This window comes from Halictus rubicundus, chromosome 3 (genome assembly GCF_050948215.1).
Source record: "Halictus rubicundus isolate RS-2024b chromosome 3, iyHalRubi1_principal, whole genome shotgun sequence".
In the NCBI taxonomy this organism is placed as follows: domain Eukaryota; kingdom Metazoa; phylum Arthropoda; class Insecta; order Hymenoptera; family Halictidae; genus Halictus; species Halictus rubicundus.
In genome coordinates this window covers 21,481,492-21,497,886 of record NC_135151.1, presented here as the reverse complement: position 1 = coordinate 21,497,886, position 16,395 = coordinate 21,481,492, and the positions used below count along the sequence as shown (strand labels likewise).

General features: G+C 42.1%; 1 protein-coding gene across 1 annotated transcript in view; it reads left to right on the top strand.

Annotated features, from left to right (window-relative positions):
• Positions 1-609: 609 nt before the first annotated feature.
• Positions 610-16,395, top strand: part of LOC143352936 (uncharacterized) — a 133,788-nt gene continuing 118,002 nt past the window's right edge. Inside the window, exon 1 of the mRNA XM_076785983.1 lies at positions 610-1,905. Coding sequence (XP_076642098.1) covers positions 1,563-1,905 — 343 coding nt within the window. The 5' untranslated portion in view covers positions 610-1,562. The remainder of the gene's footprint in view (positions 1,906-16,395) is intronic.

Sequence of the window (16,395 nt, the reverse complement as noted above, 5' to 3'; positions counted from 1 at the left end):
AGTTTGCAACATAAAAATCCGAAAAAATTCTCAAAAATCCGCCTTAGGTTCAAAAACATGCCACATTTTTTTCCAGAAACAAGTAATTGTTTTACCTAAGAAATGTGTTTTAAGAGAAAGAATGAATTCTATTTTGTGCGATATGTACCAGAATGTTCGTATCATTAACACAATGGGCGGTTGGTGAATTTTCATTTTCTACGACCACAGTTTGCAACAAAAAAATCCGAAAAAATTCTCAAAAATCCGCCTTAGGCTCCGAAACATGCCACATTTTTTCCAGAATTTTAGGGAGCGTCACAATGCGAAAAGTGTGAAATTTCGATCGAAAAGTTCTCTTCAGCAAACAGTTCATAGCCAGTCATGTCTGATGCATCGAACCAACACAACCCGTTAGCAACCTCAAAATCACAAAAGTCCATCCGTCCTTGCGTCAAGATAAATTTCCAAACCGGCGAGAACCGGAGCGGATCGCGCGAGAGGACAGAATCAGTATTTAAAAAACCGCTCCCATATCGCCAGACCCCCCACCATTCGTCGCGAAACGTCGCGTCCGCGCACACGACGACCGAGCACGGAGCGTATCGCATCGTATCGCTCCAAAGTATCACCGGGACGCGATCGAGTGGTCATCGTCTGGGACGACGTATAAAAGTTAATGCGCTGTTTAAAAGGCAATCGCGGCCAAATTCGCGGAAAGCCGCGGTTCTGATTTTCGCGGTACCGTCGCACCGAGCGACCCGAAGAAGTTGCCCCGCGAGCACAGCGAGACTCGACGGCGCCTGCGTAGCCATGTGACGTCATTGGCGAACCGGGCAGCTCGTTCGCTAGACATTCAGTCTCGCCTGAACGTCGAAGGAGGTTGTACCATCGGCGCACGTAGCTCGCAACAAACAGTAGTATCACGGAAGTGATCGTGCATTCAGGGAGTCAACGTTGTTGTCGCGTGATAATCTATTATTTCCAAACTCGCGCAACGGGAACGAGTAGCCAGCCGGTGGGAGTGACGAAACACTTTAATCGCGCCGATAGTTATCGGTGGAGGATCGCATTATCCGAGACGGTATCTCGATAAACAAATCTCGATAAAAACAAGGAAAATAGTGTGAGAAGAGGACCGAGAACTCGGCGGTCACTCTCTCTCTCTCTCTCGTTTGGAGCGAGCGATTAGCACGCGACCCGCGCCGTTTCGCACGTTCGTACATCTCGGGGGTTAAATCTCCTCGGCGTAGCAACGTTCTAATTAACGTCCCAGCAAGAAACACGTGTCGTGGACGGTGTGCGCCCGAGGGAACGTAAAGAGCGAAGCACAGGAACTCTGACAAGAGTGGCCAAGCAGCCGGCGGAGACTTTTTCTCTTCCGGGCCCGGGTTTACGCGCGGACGATGCTTCTGTTATCGGGCAAGTGACAAGTATCCAATTAGAGAAGAGAGACACGCTTGAAAAGTTTTCGGGAGTCGCCGAGGGTGTATGCAACGTTCGTGTGCGTTACCGCGAACGTCGTACCACCAGGGTGTCCCCTACTATGCACACTGAGAGCGCTGCGACACTACTATGAGAGAATGAGCTGCTCGGTGAAGATCTCGTGTGGCAAGAGCTGGAGCGGGTCCCAGCGGAGGATCAACTCGCTCGCGGAGGAGCCCGCGTCTGGAAGCGGTAGCTGTTCCGGCCAGGCTGCCCAGCCGACGCCGACGACGTCGTCGTCGACGTCGGGCACCGCGACGCCCGCCGTCGCGAACACCCTAACCTCGAGCACGGCTAGCAGCCAGAGGATCGCCCCGCCACGTTTCGTCAGGTCGAACGCCGCTAAAAAAGGGGAGGATACCACGAAACTGCTCAAGTACATCGAGGATAACGTCATCGGCAAGAATGGCACGTTCTTCGGACCATTCGGCCGCAGGAAAGGTCAGTGATCAATATAGTCTTCACCCCTCCAGCCCTGTTTCGACGCCCGCCTTGCCCCACCATCCATGGCGGACAAGCACGCATCGTACGCGACACAAAGAGACGCGCCTAACTCCGCGACATCTCTCTTTCTCTCTCTCTCTCGTTAAGGTCGTCAACGTCGTTCGATTAACCGAACGATTTCTATCAATAAAATCGAAGGTTCTAGCAGCTCTTCGACCGGCCGATCTCCCGGATCGATTCCCAACGATCCGGTCTGTTCTTTCGTCGCGCGACTGGCTCTCTCCCACCCCTGCGTTCCAACTGCGCGTCAAACACGGAACGAGTTTTTCTGGTATATCGTTAGAGCACACGGGTCTCGCTAGAACCCCGCTTCTGCCCGAAAGTCTCGCTATGCCGAGGAGAAGAGAAGAGAAGAGGATGCCCCGCAAGTGCGTTTCGCATATACCTTTCGTAACGCGATACTCGAGAGCCGTTCGGAAACCTCTCGCGTCCCGTGCACGATGTATCTCCAATTAAGAGCATAAGGAGAAGCGCGTTGGATCCACTCTCGGATCGATAGAACGCGGGAGAGAGATTATTCTTATCGATAACACCGCGTCGCGAACCGGCTCGATCGCGCACGTCGCGGCGAATAATTCATTTTCGGACGAATATTTCGGGGCCCCCGAGTGTTGAGCGTTCGTCAACGTAAACATCGCTATCCGGTTACGGGAGCGCGCGTACCAGCCAGCAGGCTCGTTAAATATTCAGAGGAGTGAATGTTTACGGCGTCGTGTTATTCAAGTGTCGTTGGCCTAACCGCGTCGTCGAAGGCCGCCCATTTTTCTGACCCACCTAGATCTTCTCAGCATTCTTGAATAACATCGTGCTCGAGTGACCCTCGCCAACTCGAGCTCACTGTGAATTTACCGACGCCTAGATTTACCTAGAGCCTGGAGCCTTCTGTGCCGGAAGTCGGAAGTCTAGTTTCTTCCTTCCGGGGTACTTGGTAATCGTGCCGCGACGTCGAGCGTCGTTTGATCGAGTTAACCGTGTTTCGCCTTGAGTGCCTGGCTCCCGCGAGATGGAGGGAGACGATGCGATCGAGGATGATGACGCTCTCCGCGATCTGCCCGCGGTTTTCTTGACCAACGCCCACCGCGGCCCATGCGCAATGCAAATAAATTGCCCGGCGTCCACCATTTAAAACGCTCTATTAGCTCGCGCGCGCAATTCTGGCCGGATCGACTTCGGGAAACCTCGCGGATCCGCCTTTACTCGCGCTTCAGGTGCGACGCCGCCGTGGCTCGAGACAATCTGGGTGTGGAATTGCGGAGCAAATAATAGATAAACGATCTTTCGCAATCGCCTAGAAAACTGCTTCTGCAAAGCTTGAGAGACGTTCACTCGACCCTCTTGCACCGTAATGGGTAAAATTCCTTATTTCCTTCCTTATTTTATTATTACGAGGTTTACACACCTTGCTGGAGCGGCTGTTGCACTTTCTGGTGGACTCCGATGAACACAGAATTTTTCCAGATGTTCCCCAAGCCCGAAACAATCAGAAATCGGGTCAAGCAATGAAACACGATCACGTCACACAGTGGTCCCAATCGACGAATTAGGAGGAAAAAATACTAAAATTATTTTTTCTGTTGAGCACAATACCATTATTTATATATTTGTTCATTCTAAATTGAACGAGACCATAACGAAGTCGATGCGATTAATAGTTTTCGAGATATGGTGATGCAATTTATGATTGAAAAATGTATTACTTACTGGGACAGATGATTATCTTTCAATTTAGCATTCCTCTGATGATAATTCAGTATTCTAATTGCCCGTGGCTGTGCCCGCGAGCATCGTTCCATTTGAAAAATTTTGACCTCCAGTACTTTTTAGCTCATTCTCTTAAATAATTTACGAGCATATGACGATTCTTGGTGATAGTCGATTGCATAAGGCCTAATTCCTCCAGGTGAATAACCATGTCCCGCCGAGTGATAGCACGCGCTCTGTCTGCAAAAAAATTATTTCTCACAAAATGGCAACCAAAGGCGAAAAGCTATTGAATTTATATCGAGTACAGGAGTGTTACTCTTGCTTAAAAATAGTTTGAATTAGTAACATTTAGTAACTTGGGTTCTGCACTCCACAAAACGTGGAATAGCTTACAAAAGAAACGAGGACCACGTGTATCAAGATCTCCCGAAGTAGAAATAATGATACGGGTCACTAAATTGAAATAAATTTCTAGTTTTATATTTACCTTCAACTGTGGAATTCATATTATTATGAATATAAAAGTATTTATAATGCCGGGTAATCAGAACACACGTTTTCACATACACTATTTCGCGACAAGCGATCGAGTAACCTAAAACAATTATGCGTTGCGACCCGATATTTGCGTTCGTCATTTGTTTCATTGTGAATGAGACTAATGCCAGAGGTCACTTTGTGTCTCTGTGGGATGTATAGTACACAAAAAATTCATTGATACGTGTTTTTCTTTACCTTTAATTTTGAACTTTTTTCCTCCCAATTCATCGATTAGGACCACTGTGCGTCAGTGAGAAACTGCATTGTGGGTCAACAAATCTAATTTTTGGATCTGTATGTAAAATTGTCGGCTACATTCGATTCGTGTACACTAAGCCAAGCACGTGCTTTTCATCCGGAACAATGGCGTCGTTGAGAAAAAAGTGAGTCACCGGGTTCGCTTATATTGTCTGACCCTGTGTGCTCTCCAGATGCAGCGTTGCGGAGATACGCTATCTTTTAAATTCACACGACGCGCTCGCTGCAGGGACTATTGATTTTTTTTTTTTTAATATTTTCCTCGCGGCTTTGGAACGATTCACACCCGGAAGATTCGGCAGCAACCTTGTACTTCGGGTTAGGTTAGGTTACTCTTCTATGTACACGACGGTCGCTTGGCTTTGCTATCGCTCGTCGTTACACACATGAAATCTTCGAAGATACCGTATCAGATGTTACGATACTCCGCTGGTACACACAGTGGAGAACCGAGGAGACGAGGTGGTCTGTTAGGCTGTTTTTCGCTGGAGATGAGCAGCTGACGCACGGCGAACGTCGACGCGCTCAGGTTAATCACCCTCCGTTTGTCAAATAAACGGTATTAGCGCTAATAGCGAACGAGGGTTGCCATGATTCATTGAACGCGCGGAGGAAAAAAGCTGCCGGTGAATACGGCGGTCGGTCGGCGGTCGAAAAACAAGTTTTTCGACCGAGTTGACGGACGGGCCAGATGCAAGATGGCGCACGGTGGTCTAACACGCGTATTTAGCGAGATTTTGGTATAACCTCTAAACTATGAAAGATATCGAAGCGATATATGGGGTGTAGGATATTAACAAGTAGTCTTCTTTAACGGTGCAGAATGTACCATGCCTTTTGTTTATTTAATAGCTCTTTTTTACTATTTTAATTATATTGTATTTGATATTATATTTACTATTTTTCAAGTATATTTACAAATTTAACACTAGGTTTACGGGACCCGTCAAAATGACGGGTTCTAATATTTTTAATTTACAATTGTCAAGACTCTAAAGATACATCCATGAGAAATTATTCAACAAATTTATTTCTTTGGGTATGTTATTAAAACAAAAATGGCTAGAAATTTGTGCAGCTCATTCTTGTTTATTTTATAACGTAATGTAAAATAGTCACTTTTAGTGCTCCGTAAACCTAGTGTTAACAACTTTTAGAGACACATTCAGTAAATATATTATTCCTCTAAATTTTTGAAAAATCGCTCTTTAGCACTAGAACTACCGAGCAATGAATGCGACTGACGCATATCGCTTTGTAACAGTGACAAAACTGTGCCCATTCAGACTTCATACAACTTTTATTCTAATATGTGCTTCAATGAAGAGGTTCATTCAAAAATTTCCGATGAAAACATTTTTACAATTTCAGTAATTGTAAATGAAAAAATTAGGAACCAGTCATTTTGACTGGTCCGGTAGTTCTAGTGTTAAATAAAATTTGGTTTAGTGCCTAAAGTGTTTTTTAGTCGTCAAAGAGTAACGACGAAGAAGCCGAGAACCTATGCGTCGCACGGACGCGGGCGACTTTAAACAATAATAACTCGTGATATTGGACGAGATTGGAAACAATTCTTGCACGATTATATAGAAGAAAGTGTGCTGAACATATTCCATTTTGTAAAATTCCACGATCTCTTCTGTCTCAGAAGATATACTGAATTAATGGACAAAGTATACTGAGGTGTCCGAGGACCTGTGCGCATAGCATCTTTGAACAATAATAATTTGTGATATGGGACGAGATGGGAAACAATTCTAACATGATTGTGTGGAAGAAAGTATGCTGAAAGAACTCCATTTTGTAAAATTCTATGATCTCGTATGATACAGAAGATATTCCTTGCGAAGTCTTAAGAATTTTGAAAATTTTCTACATTGCATTCGGCATAACATGTTCAACGCATTATGAATAGTAATTTTGAATCGACCACGGTAATTTACAGCTTAAAGATAAACCTTTCATTTAAAAAAAGAATTGAAAGGAAAATATTAAAAAGGATCGTCAGGACATCTCGAAGAAGAAAAGCCATTTTTTCCACGAGAAAGGCTGTCTTCAAAACTTCCAACTTTGACCGTTCATTACAGTAATGGTATTTATCAAATTTTGTTATTTTTTTCATTTTCAAGGTTGATGGATATTTAGAAAGCAATAAGCATTCAACATAGGTCAATATGAGACAGTCGATTTTTTGGGAAAATGTCCCTACAGTGAATACCCGATATAAGTCACTGCGAGCCTCGCGTTTAAAGGTCACTGGGTCTACCCACACCACCACGGATAGTGACTTTTCCATTTCCAGCGTGCACTGTGTCTTTCAAATGCAACGTTCGGCGACAACCACGGATTTCGTCTAAATGTCACTCGCCAGACTCGCGCGAACTTTCTACGTTGCATTTGGCATGTTTAATACATTGCGAATAGTAATTTTTAAGCGTCAATGGTAATTTGCAGCTTAAAGATAAACCTTTCATTTAAAAAAAAGTTGGAAGGAAAATATTCAAAAGGATCTTCAGGGTATCTCAAAGAAGAGAAGCAATTTTTTCCATGAGAAAGACTATCTTCAAAACATTCAACTTTGACCGTTTATTACAATAATGGTATTTATTTGTTAATTTTTTCATTTTCAAGGTTGATGGATATTTAGAAAGCATTCAGCATAAGTCAATATCAGACTATTGTGTCGTCTATTGTTGACGAAAACGATACCGGACAGGGAGGGGGTAGGGGTCGATCGTTCGAAAATCATTGTTGCGAATAATGTGAAACGACGGTGGATCCTGACTCGGCTCGCGGGCGCGAGCGAGCTGCGATAACGGCGAATGCAGGGATGCGATAAGACGGTTTACTACGTTAGTAACGTTATCGGGGCGAGCACAGTCAAGGACTTGACGAAGAGAACACCATACGAAAGAGAACGAAAACGAAAGTACGCGTCGCTCGTGTCCGCTCCCCGGCATCATCGATGTCGTCATCGTGTGGATATAGCCACGTGGATAGCTCCGTCAAGTGCAAGGTCAACCGGTGATACACCCGAATCCTTCACGGCTTCGTCTTCTTCATCCCCACCCCCCACCCCTCGACGTCCGAACTTGCGGATCTCGAGCAACGCCTCTCGCGTTTTCGAAATTCGACGATTACGCTTCGAAGAAACGCCGATAACCCCTCGATTCCGTGTACCGCGAAGCAATTAGGATGATTTCTGTAATCTGAGCTGACGCCCGACAGCCTTCGGGAAGCAATTATTGCAACGCAAAAATTCTTCTCTGCGACTCGAAGCTTTGCTTCTCCTGATCACCGAAACTCCTGTCTAGTAATTGACTCAATCAGCACGATTATTTGTAATTTTTGCTATTTTTTAAAATCACAAAAGGGGTGGGAGAATAAAGACGGACGGATAATAAAAACATCGAGAGATTTGTTACCTTATGGTTATAGTACACAGGTCTGGATAACGTTCTGTTATGCAACTTTCTCTGAATATTTGAGCGCGATAAGTTTCGCACGTTCGCGGAATTCAGCTTCTCGTTGCGTTACAGGTTGGAGATCTGGTTCGAACCGCCTCGGAATAGTGATAACTCGAGTATGATAATCTGACATTAAACGACCTGAAAAAAGAGAAACAAAAGCGGAGGGAAAGAACGATATTATGTATACATAGAGAGCATGACTCAAGCCACGAATCTACCGAATGCTCGTAAAGAAAATGGCTTACGTAAGCGCGAGTCGGATTTGATTTTATTACTAAGTTGTTAATGTTTTTTGTGCCGCGACGTTCCGTCGGTTTCCGAGGTGTTAGAAATTTTCCACGGTCACGCGGGGACGTGTCGTGTCAATAAATCTGTCGTAGAGAGATGCTGGATTACGAAACTGTTTGCAAATAATCAGCAGAGTTATGCGCACGATATCGGACGCCGACGATAAGTCCGTTCAACGGTAGAGGTATTAATTACGCCATGCTGCGTTCGAAATGAAAGTTGGCGAAGCGCTGAAAAGGACTCTAACCCGTATCAGGGTCAAACGAGTTAAGTGTTTACACGAGTCCCGTTGACTTTTTTCTTTTTTTTTTCGTCGTTCGATCCCTCTCTTGTGTCGCACTTGTGTCCCACGAGATAACGAATGTGACAAGTGTTATAATCTTTCGAGAAAGAGAGTTGTTGGTAAACAGATTTGTTTGAATACATTGCCAGACACGTGTTACCATTATTATTATCGTTTCACATTGCAGTTTACAACCATTGTTTCGTTTACAATTTTAACTTCCAAAGACATCGCAGTACACTCTTATCTACAAGCTTCATATAAGAAAATTTTATTCTACATTTTCAACTTCTTTTTTTCAACTAGTATATCTTAAAGTAGGAAAGACTTCGAGTGTGAAATTTTGTGCAGTCATGACAAAAACGAGATGGTGTAATTTAACACAGTAGAAAGATTGCAAATATTTAAGAATGCTTCAACTAATTTAGATTATTGAAGAAAAGAAAGAATCCTCTATGTGCCCACTGTTTCTTGCAATTTTATTTTGCATAAAGATCGATAATCTAATTATGGATCTCCGATAGAATTTAAGTAAAGGCTACGAAAATGTAAATTCGCCGGCTTGTAGTTTATTTAGGAAGAATATGAGTGATTGTTCAATTATTTGCAAGAATTTGTTTTGCCTTTAGTTCTGTACCGATCGTCGAAGAGGAAACACGTATTCTTTTACAATTTTCGGTAAAGCAGCCTGTGTTCAAAATATTCTAAAAAGTATAATTCTTTTTTACAAGCAAAATTTTCTTCGCGTAATATCAGGTTGGAAAAATAAAAAGAAAATTAAATGATTTTTTTTTTGTAAGAAAATTTTCAGGAAATAAAGTGAAATTACTCGTTAATTATTAGGTTTAGGGCTAACGAAGGTCAATACTTTTTTACTCAGAATTCGACATTCTTCCATATTTTGGTATAAAAAAATATAGTATTCCATTTAAAAAAACAAAGTCGATCTTCGAATCTCCGAAACACTTCCACCTGTAAAAAAAATAAATACACCAAATTGTGTATCCTTTCACACCATGCAACTTCTGTATTCAAAACTTTTTCGTGCAACGCATCCTTTGGAAGTTATATAGGTGTGAAAGTAGCATGGACCACCCTGTATACGCTAATGATGCAAATGGGTTAGGGTTAGGCGCTATTTTCATTCTAAAACTAATTTTTTCTCCCGTCTTGGAATATTTTCATTTCCTTCATACGAAACTGATCCGATTTCCACATATACTATTTAAATGTTTAGTGATCTAAGGGTTAACCCTTGCACTCGAAGCTATTTTAACTCCAAAAGGAAACATTTCTTCCGACCTAGAATATTTCCCTTCTATATACAGGGTCATCCGTTTTTAAACGGCCAAACGTCAACCAGCTATAGAGGACCCCAAATGAAACAACTTTCACCCCTAACACTTTCTTTGATTCGGTCTTGATTTTTAGATAATTGCAAAAACCCGTCATTTTTTGCGTTCACTTAAGATTAAATATATTAGGACTGCAATTATGTATCTTGATGATCTTTCCTTTGTTTGGTTTAAAATAAATAGGGGCATCTTTTTTATTCAGTCAACTTTTTTGTATGACCTTTGGATCTTGGTTTTTTTTTGACATGGGGCACGCCGTGGAGACTGAATGAAATAACTTCAAATCAAAAAAAGTGTTAGGGGTGAAAGTTGTGTTCCATTTGGGGTCCTCTATAGCTGGTTGACGTTTGGCCGTTTAAAAACGGATGACCCTGTATATTTTTTCATGTTATACATATGAAAATGGTGCAATTTACTTGCACAATACCGAAGTGTTCAGTAATTTATTAAATACAAACAAATTTATAAAAAATATTTTGAATAATGAGACAACAATTTTTAGTGGCGCCTTACAGTCGCCATTCGAGTGCAAAGGCTTAATAAAGCATCGAAGAAGGTATTGTAGTTCATACTCAGAGCATGGTGTCTGCAATAAAGCGTCGAAAAGAGAAGGAATTCGACTGGATGGAAATCAGAAAAGTGTGCGAATAATCTTGACATGTACATCACGATCTACTCTCGATCGGCAGATGTTTGCGCAGATGAAACGAATTTCTGTTTATATTTTCGCAACGTGCAGAGTATCGCAAAGAACGCTCGCGATAAGATAGCCTCGCGAGCGAATTACGATTGCTCGATGGTCGCGTCGCGTCGCATCGTCGTCTATACTCACTTTCTCTGGCGCATAATATTTTCAAACGCGCAACGGTCGATTAGCATGCGGGAGCAGCGTGCGCGGAAACGATCGCGCGACGACCCTTCGGTATCGCGCGTATCGACACCTCGTTGACCTAATTCCGTTTCGCCCACCATAATAGCGTGGCGCGTATCGCGCACGAGCGTTCCGCCGCGGATTTAACGATGTTGCGCGAAGCCAATCCGACAATCCGGTTGCTCGTTTCGTCCTGCGAAAATTGCTCGTCAATGGAGGCATTACGATCAGGCGAATCGGTGTCGTTTAGGCGGAGTAGTTCCGCGCGAGCGCTATAAAATTCGACGGCATAACGACGAGCATTGTGCCAGGAAACAACGGGCGGTATTCACTATGATTCCGTTGGGCCGCGTAACCGCTGTTCCTCTGTTCGTTCGCTTGAGATTCCAGATGGATCGCTTCGATAGCACTCGACGGGAATAATAATTCCGTAATTACACGAACCGACGAGCAAACACCGTCCCAATGGAAAAATTTTGTTTCCCCCGTATGAGCATGATAAAGCTGCCCGATATCGTCGTCGATCGGTGAAATCACGGGGGCCGGACCTAATCATCCGGTTTTAGGTCACCGAGCCGCGCGTGTTTACCCGTGATCGCTCATTCAACTAAACTTTCGTCGGACTTTCAGCTCGATTTTATTTCGCGTCTCGTTCACGTGTTTCGAATTGCGCTTGATTTTTTGTGGAAACGGAGATCGTGGGATCGCGGATATCGATGATTTTACGTCTTTTTGTTTAGACGGGACCGCAAACCGCACGCGTTCTTCAGTCCTGTTTCGCTGCGTTTCGATTTCGTTGTGATTCTCCTGCTCTTTTTGGCGGGGGAAAGCGGTTCGATCTATCTATACGCGGATTTGAAAGAGTCGCGTTGAATTTCGCGGAAAGTGCATTTCGCAGGTCGCATAACTGCGTTTCGCCTTTGAACACCAGCAAGGGGAGACTCGAGTTACATGACGATTCGAGTTTGCGCGAAACCATCGCCACCCCGGGGGAACCCGAGCGCCAGCTCGCTATCGTTGCTCACACATTCTACGCACGTTGTTCTCACGGTCTTCAGAATGGCACCTTGACGATCGCCGTATCTTCGCGACGACTACTATTGCGGTCTGGCTCATCTCCGTTTCAAAACTCTTTATTCTCTAATCGTCTCTTCTCGGACTGCAACCTTGTCCTCTCGGCGACTGGTGTCGTCGACGATTTTCTCGTAGACGAGTCGAATGCTGCGTCGAGACCTGGGCAAAATTTCGAGAAAAAATATTTAAAGTACCATCTCGAATAGTATGATTTAATGTGGTTCCAATAAAATACTATTTTAACACTTTGACTCCCAAACTAGAAACCTCAAAAATTCCTTAAAATCAAAATAAGTTATTTAATGAAATAAAAATTGAAAAAATTAAATGTGTGATATTGAGTAGTCCTCCAAGTTTGTTGTGTTTTACAGATCCTAATCAAATTTGGTACGACCGTTTCGAGCTGAATAGTAACCAGACCTGGGCAAAATTTCGAGAAAAAGTATTTAAAGTACCATCTGAAATAGTATAATTTAATGTGGTTCCAATAAAATACTACTTTAACACTTTGACTCCCAAACTAGAAACCTCAAAAATTCCTTAAAATCAAAATAAGTTATTTAATGAAATAAAAATTGAAAAAATTAAATGTGTGATATTGAGTAGTCCTCCAAGTTTGTTGTGTTTTACAGATCCTAATCAAATTTGGCACAACCGTTTCGAGCTGAATAGTAACCAGACCCGGGAAAAATTTCGAGAAAAAATATTTAGAGTACCATCTCAAATAGTATGATTTAATGTGGTTCCAATAAAATACTACTTTAACACTTTGACTGGCAAACTAGAAACCTCAAAAATTCCATAAAATCAAAGTAAGTTATTTAACACTAGGTTTGAGCACTAAAAATGACTATTCTACATTATTTTATAAAAATAACATGAATGTATCGATCAAAGTTTGTAGCCATTTCTTAAATAATATATACCCGAAGAAGTGAATTTGTTAAATAATTGCTCATGGATGCATTTTTACAATCTCAATATTCGCAATTTAAAAATATTAAAGTTAAGTGTTAATGAAATAAAAATTGCAAAGAATTAAATGTATGATACTGAGTAATCCTCCAACTTTCTTGCATGTTACAGATCCTAATCAAGTTTAATACAATGAGTATATCAACGTAACAATTCATTTTAAAACCTGCACAAATAATTCCGTCAATGGCAGTCAACGTGTTAAATGGAACGAAAAATTTCGGCAAATAAAACATTTTTATTTTGACAACCGGATACATAAAATATTTTTATGTTGTATTTCAAATATGTATTTCAAATATTTCCTTACAATGAAAATAAGTTGAGCAAATAGTTATTATTATAAATTGTAATCGTTAACATTAGAAACTATAATAGTTAACAATTTCCATGTAACACGTTGATAAACAGACGACAACGTAAAAATGGGAAAAATATTTCAAGCAATCGTCAGTTTACTACAATTCGAAAAAATCGTGGCAATCGTGGCCATAACCTCAAAACACGCTTCAATCTGAATTAAAATGGATATATTCTGAACTGGGAACTTTTTAGAACGAAATGGCCAATCCAATATGGCGGATATGTATATTAACACTAGGTTTACGGAGCACCAAAAGTAACTATTTTGCAAATACATCAAAATAACAAAAACTTGCTACCCACATTTTTAGCAATATTTTAAAAATAATATATACCCAAAGAAATAAATTTGCTAAATAATTTCTCGTGTATGCAGTCTTAGAATCTTAATAATTCTAAATTAAAAATATTAGAACCCGCCATTTTGACGGGTCCCGCAAACCTAGTGTTAAATGGGACTTGAATTTTCGACAATCTAAAGAATACAACAAAATATTTCAAATTTAGTGACAAAAATCGCAGAAAATTGAAGTATTTTATTGGACGAATCTGGGACTGGACAGTTAACATTTATTATAATTACAATACGCATAATTTCGTTTGACTAATGTGCAACAGTGACGCAACAGCGACGCAATAGTGAAAATATTCAGTCAGCAGTAAGGATGTTTTGCTCGTGGATGCTTCCTAAGTCTCACGTGATATTGATAAGCCCACAAACGAAACTGATCTTGTAGTGGACACAGGTAGACGTTGAAGGCACCTGGCTCTCTTCAACTTCGCCTTTCCGAATCGATCAAGCCTCGATCACTGGTCGTTCGCTGATTTACCGTTAAAATCTATAAACACCTCGTAGGTTTTCCCGGTCACGTGTTTCCGCCGCACGGTAGTTGAGAAAGACGCATAAGATAACAATTACGTTTGTGTATATCGACTGCGCGCAATACGATCTCGAGTTCCATTGCAGCGGATGTCCGATATTAGATATCTAGCGCCACTGCATATAGTTATGATATCGCTCGTTATGGCATCCGATAGAGAAATCCAGCTAACCGGAATTGCGAGTATTCTTCTCGAATGATCTCGCAATTTTGAGACTCGTAACATTTTAGGTGTCCTTTCGAAACGCTCGGTGGACTCAAAGTGTAATCAAAATGTCAAACGTGCCTGTCCTTCTTAAACGGAGCGACGAACTCTAAACTTTTAGAGGAAAACGAAGTCGCATAAAAATTGGTGCTCCGATACGACGAATATTTTAACAAAAAATAACCATATAAAAACATTAGCAAAAGACATGCAACAATATCGTATGCTAAATATATTAGAACCTAGATATTGTTTTTCACGTAAATAGGAAGAATGACGATACAAGAAATTTTTCTAAAGTCTTCACATTTGAATGTACAGTGATTTCTCCATATATGTCGCCAAGGCCTGGACGATAAACGTCGCGGAATTATCCCCACTACCGCGGGGTATGAGGAACCCCGAAGCTCGAGAGACCTTGGACTCCGAGGAGTGTAAACATAAAACGGCTCGGGTGCGTCTCCTGGACGATAATCGACGCTGTTGACATATATCGAGAGTTCACTGTAACTCCTTAACGAAGCCGCTGGGAATATTTTCGCAAAGGAAAAAGTTCTTTCAAATGACCCAAGGAATCACCCCTATCAAGGAAGTATAATATTTTTGGGACAGTTTGTATTATGACAATTAAAGTATCTGAAGTGCGAAGACGTGGGACCGAAACAATTCCCGCTCGCGAGAAAGTAACGCGGCGCGTCGTTCGCGCTCGCGCATAGCACATATTGTCGCCGGGCGTCATTTATGCATAATGTCCTTTCGCGGCACGGAAAGAATGCGCAACCATCGGCCGTCGCGCGCGTAATCTCGCTGCATAAGGACGGAATTACGCCCGGCGACCTGCCCGAAGAGAGATCTACTTTCACAAAAAGGTAAACCGCGAGCGAACAGCGCGGCGCGGCGCAGGTTTGAATTTACGCGTTTCGACGTGTCCTCGAGTTTCACCGCTTTTCGCTGCTACAGCACGAGGCGAAGATATATATGCTACGTATCCTGGCCGAGTGTAGTATGTTGAGCTGTGTCGAGCTTCGCGATTTCGCCGAGGGTCGACAACAGGCTGACCCGACAGTTCCGACATGGGACTATCAGCTGGCCTGTTGAGGTAATCTTTATTCTCAATAAAATAATTGACAAAGTTAATTATTTCATTTCGTTTGATGTTTTACTGCGTCGATTAGGGGACACATTAAGATGCGAAGACGACCCTGCCCACGCTAAGGGCAGCTATGCTTGTTTCCGTGGCACAGACGCACACTTATCAATGTACAGTGATTTGGCAGGGCGTTTCACCGAACTCAAAAATATCTCGCTCGCTTTTTATGATAGAAGAAAATTGCAGACGAGAACATTAGTTGGTTCAGAGGGGCAAATAGTATGATAAGCAAAAAAATTTGTTCAAGGTTATATTTTTTGCGATTTCAAGGTCATCGAAGTTTTCTTTAAACGGAAAGATATTCTTATTATTGTTATATGATAGCCAAGGACAAGACGAATCCAACGACCTGTGATATTATGACTTTCACGTGACCTTGAGAAAGAGTCTCCTGGACGATATATGACGGTGGCATGACCCGTGTTGTTGACATATTTCGAGAATTCACCGTATATATTAGGTTGGCAAGAAAGTAATTTCTTACTTCTTACTACTTAATTCTTGTATCAAAGCAATGAACTTTAATCAATAAAATATTTTCCACCTTGTTCTATGATCTTTTGCCATCTTTCTGGCAGCTTCATAATTCCGCGCTCATAAAACTTCTGATCCAGTTTTCGGTGAAAAACTGACCCAAGCGTGATTTCGGACCATCATCATCAGTGAAAGTTTTACCATTCAAAGAGTTTTGTAAACTTCGGAATAAATGATAATCTGATGGTGCAATGTCAGGGCTATATGGTGGATGTGACATCACTTCCCAACCAAGCTCCAATAACTTTTCACGTGTTACCAAAGATGTGTGTGGCCCAGCGTTATCATGGTGGAACACGATTCCTTTGCGATTTGCCAATTCTGGCCGTTTTTCTTTGATTGCTTTGTCCAGTTTTGTTAGTTGTCGACAATAAACATCTGAATTGATGGTTTGGTTCCTTGGGAGCAGCTCAACATACACAATACCTTTGTAATCCCACCAAACTGACAACATGATCTTCTTTTGGGGCAATTCA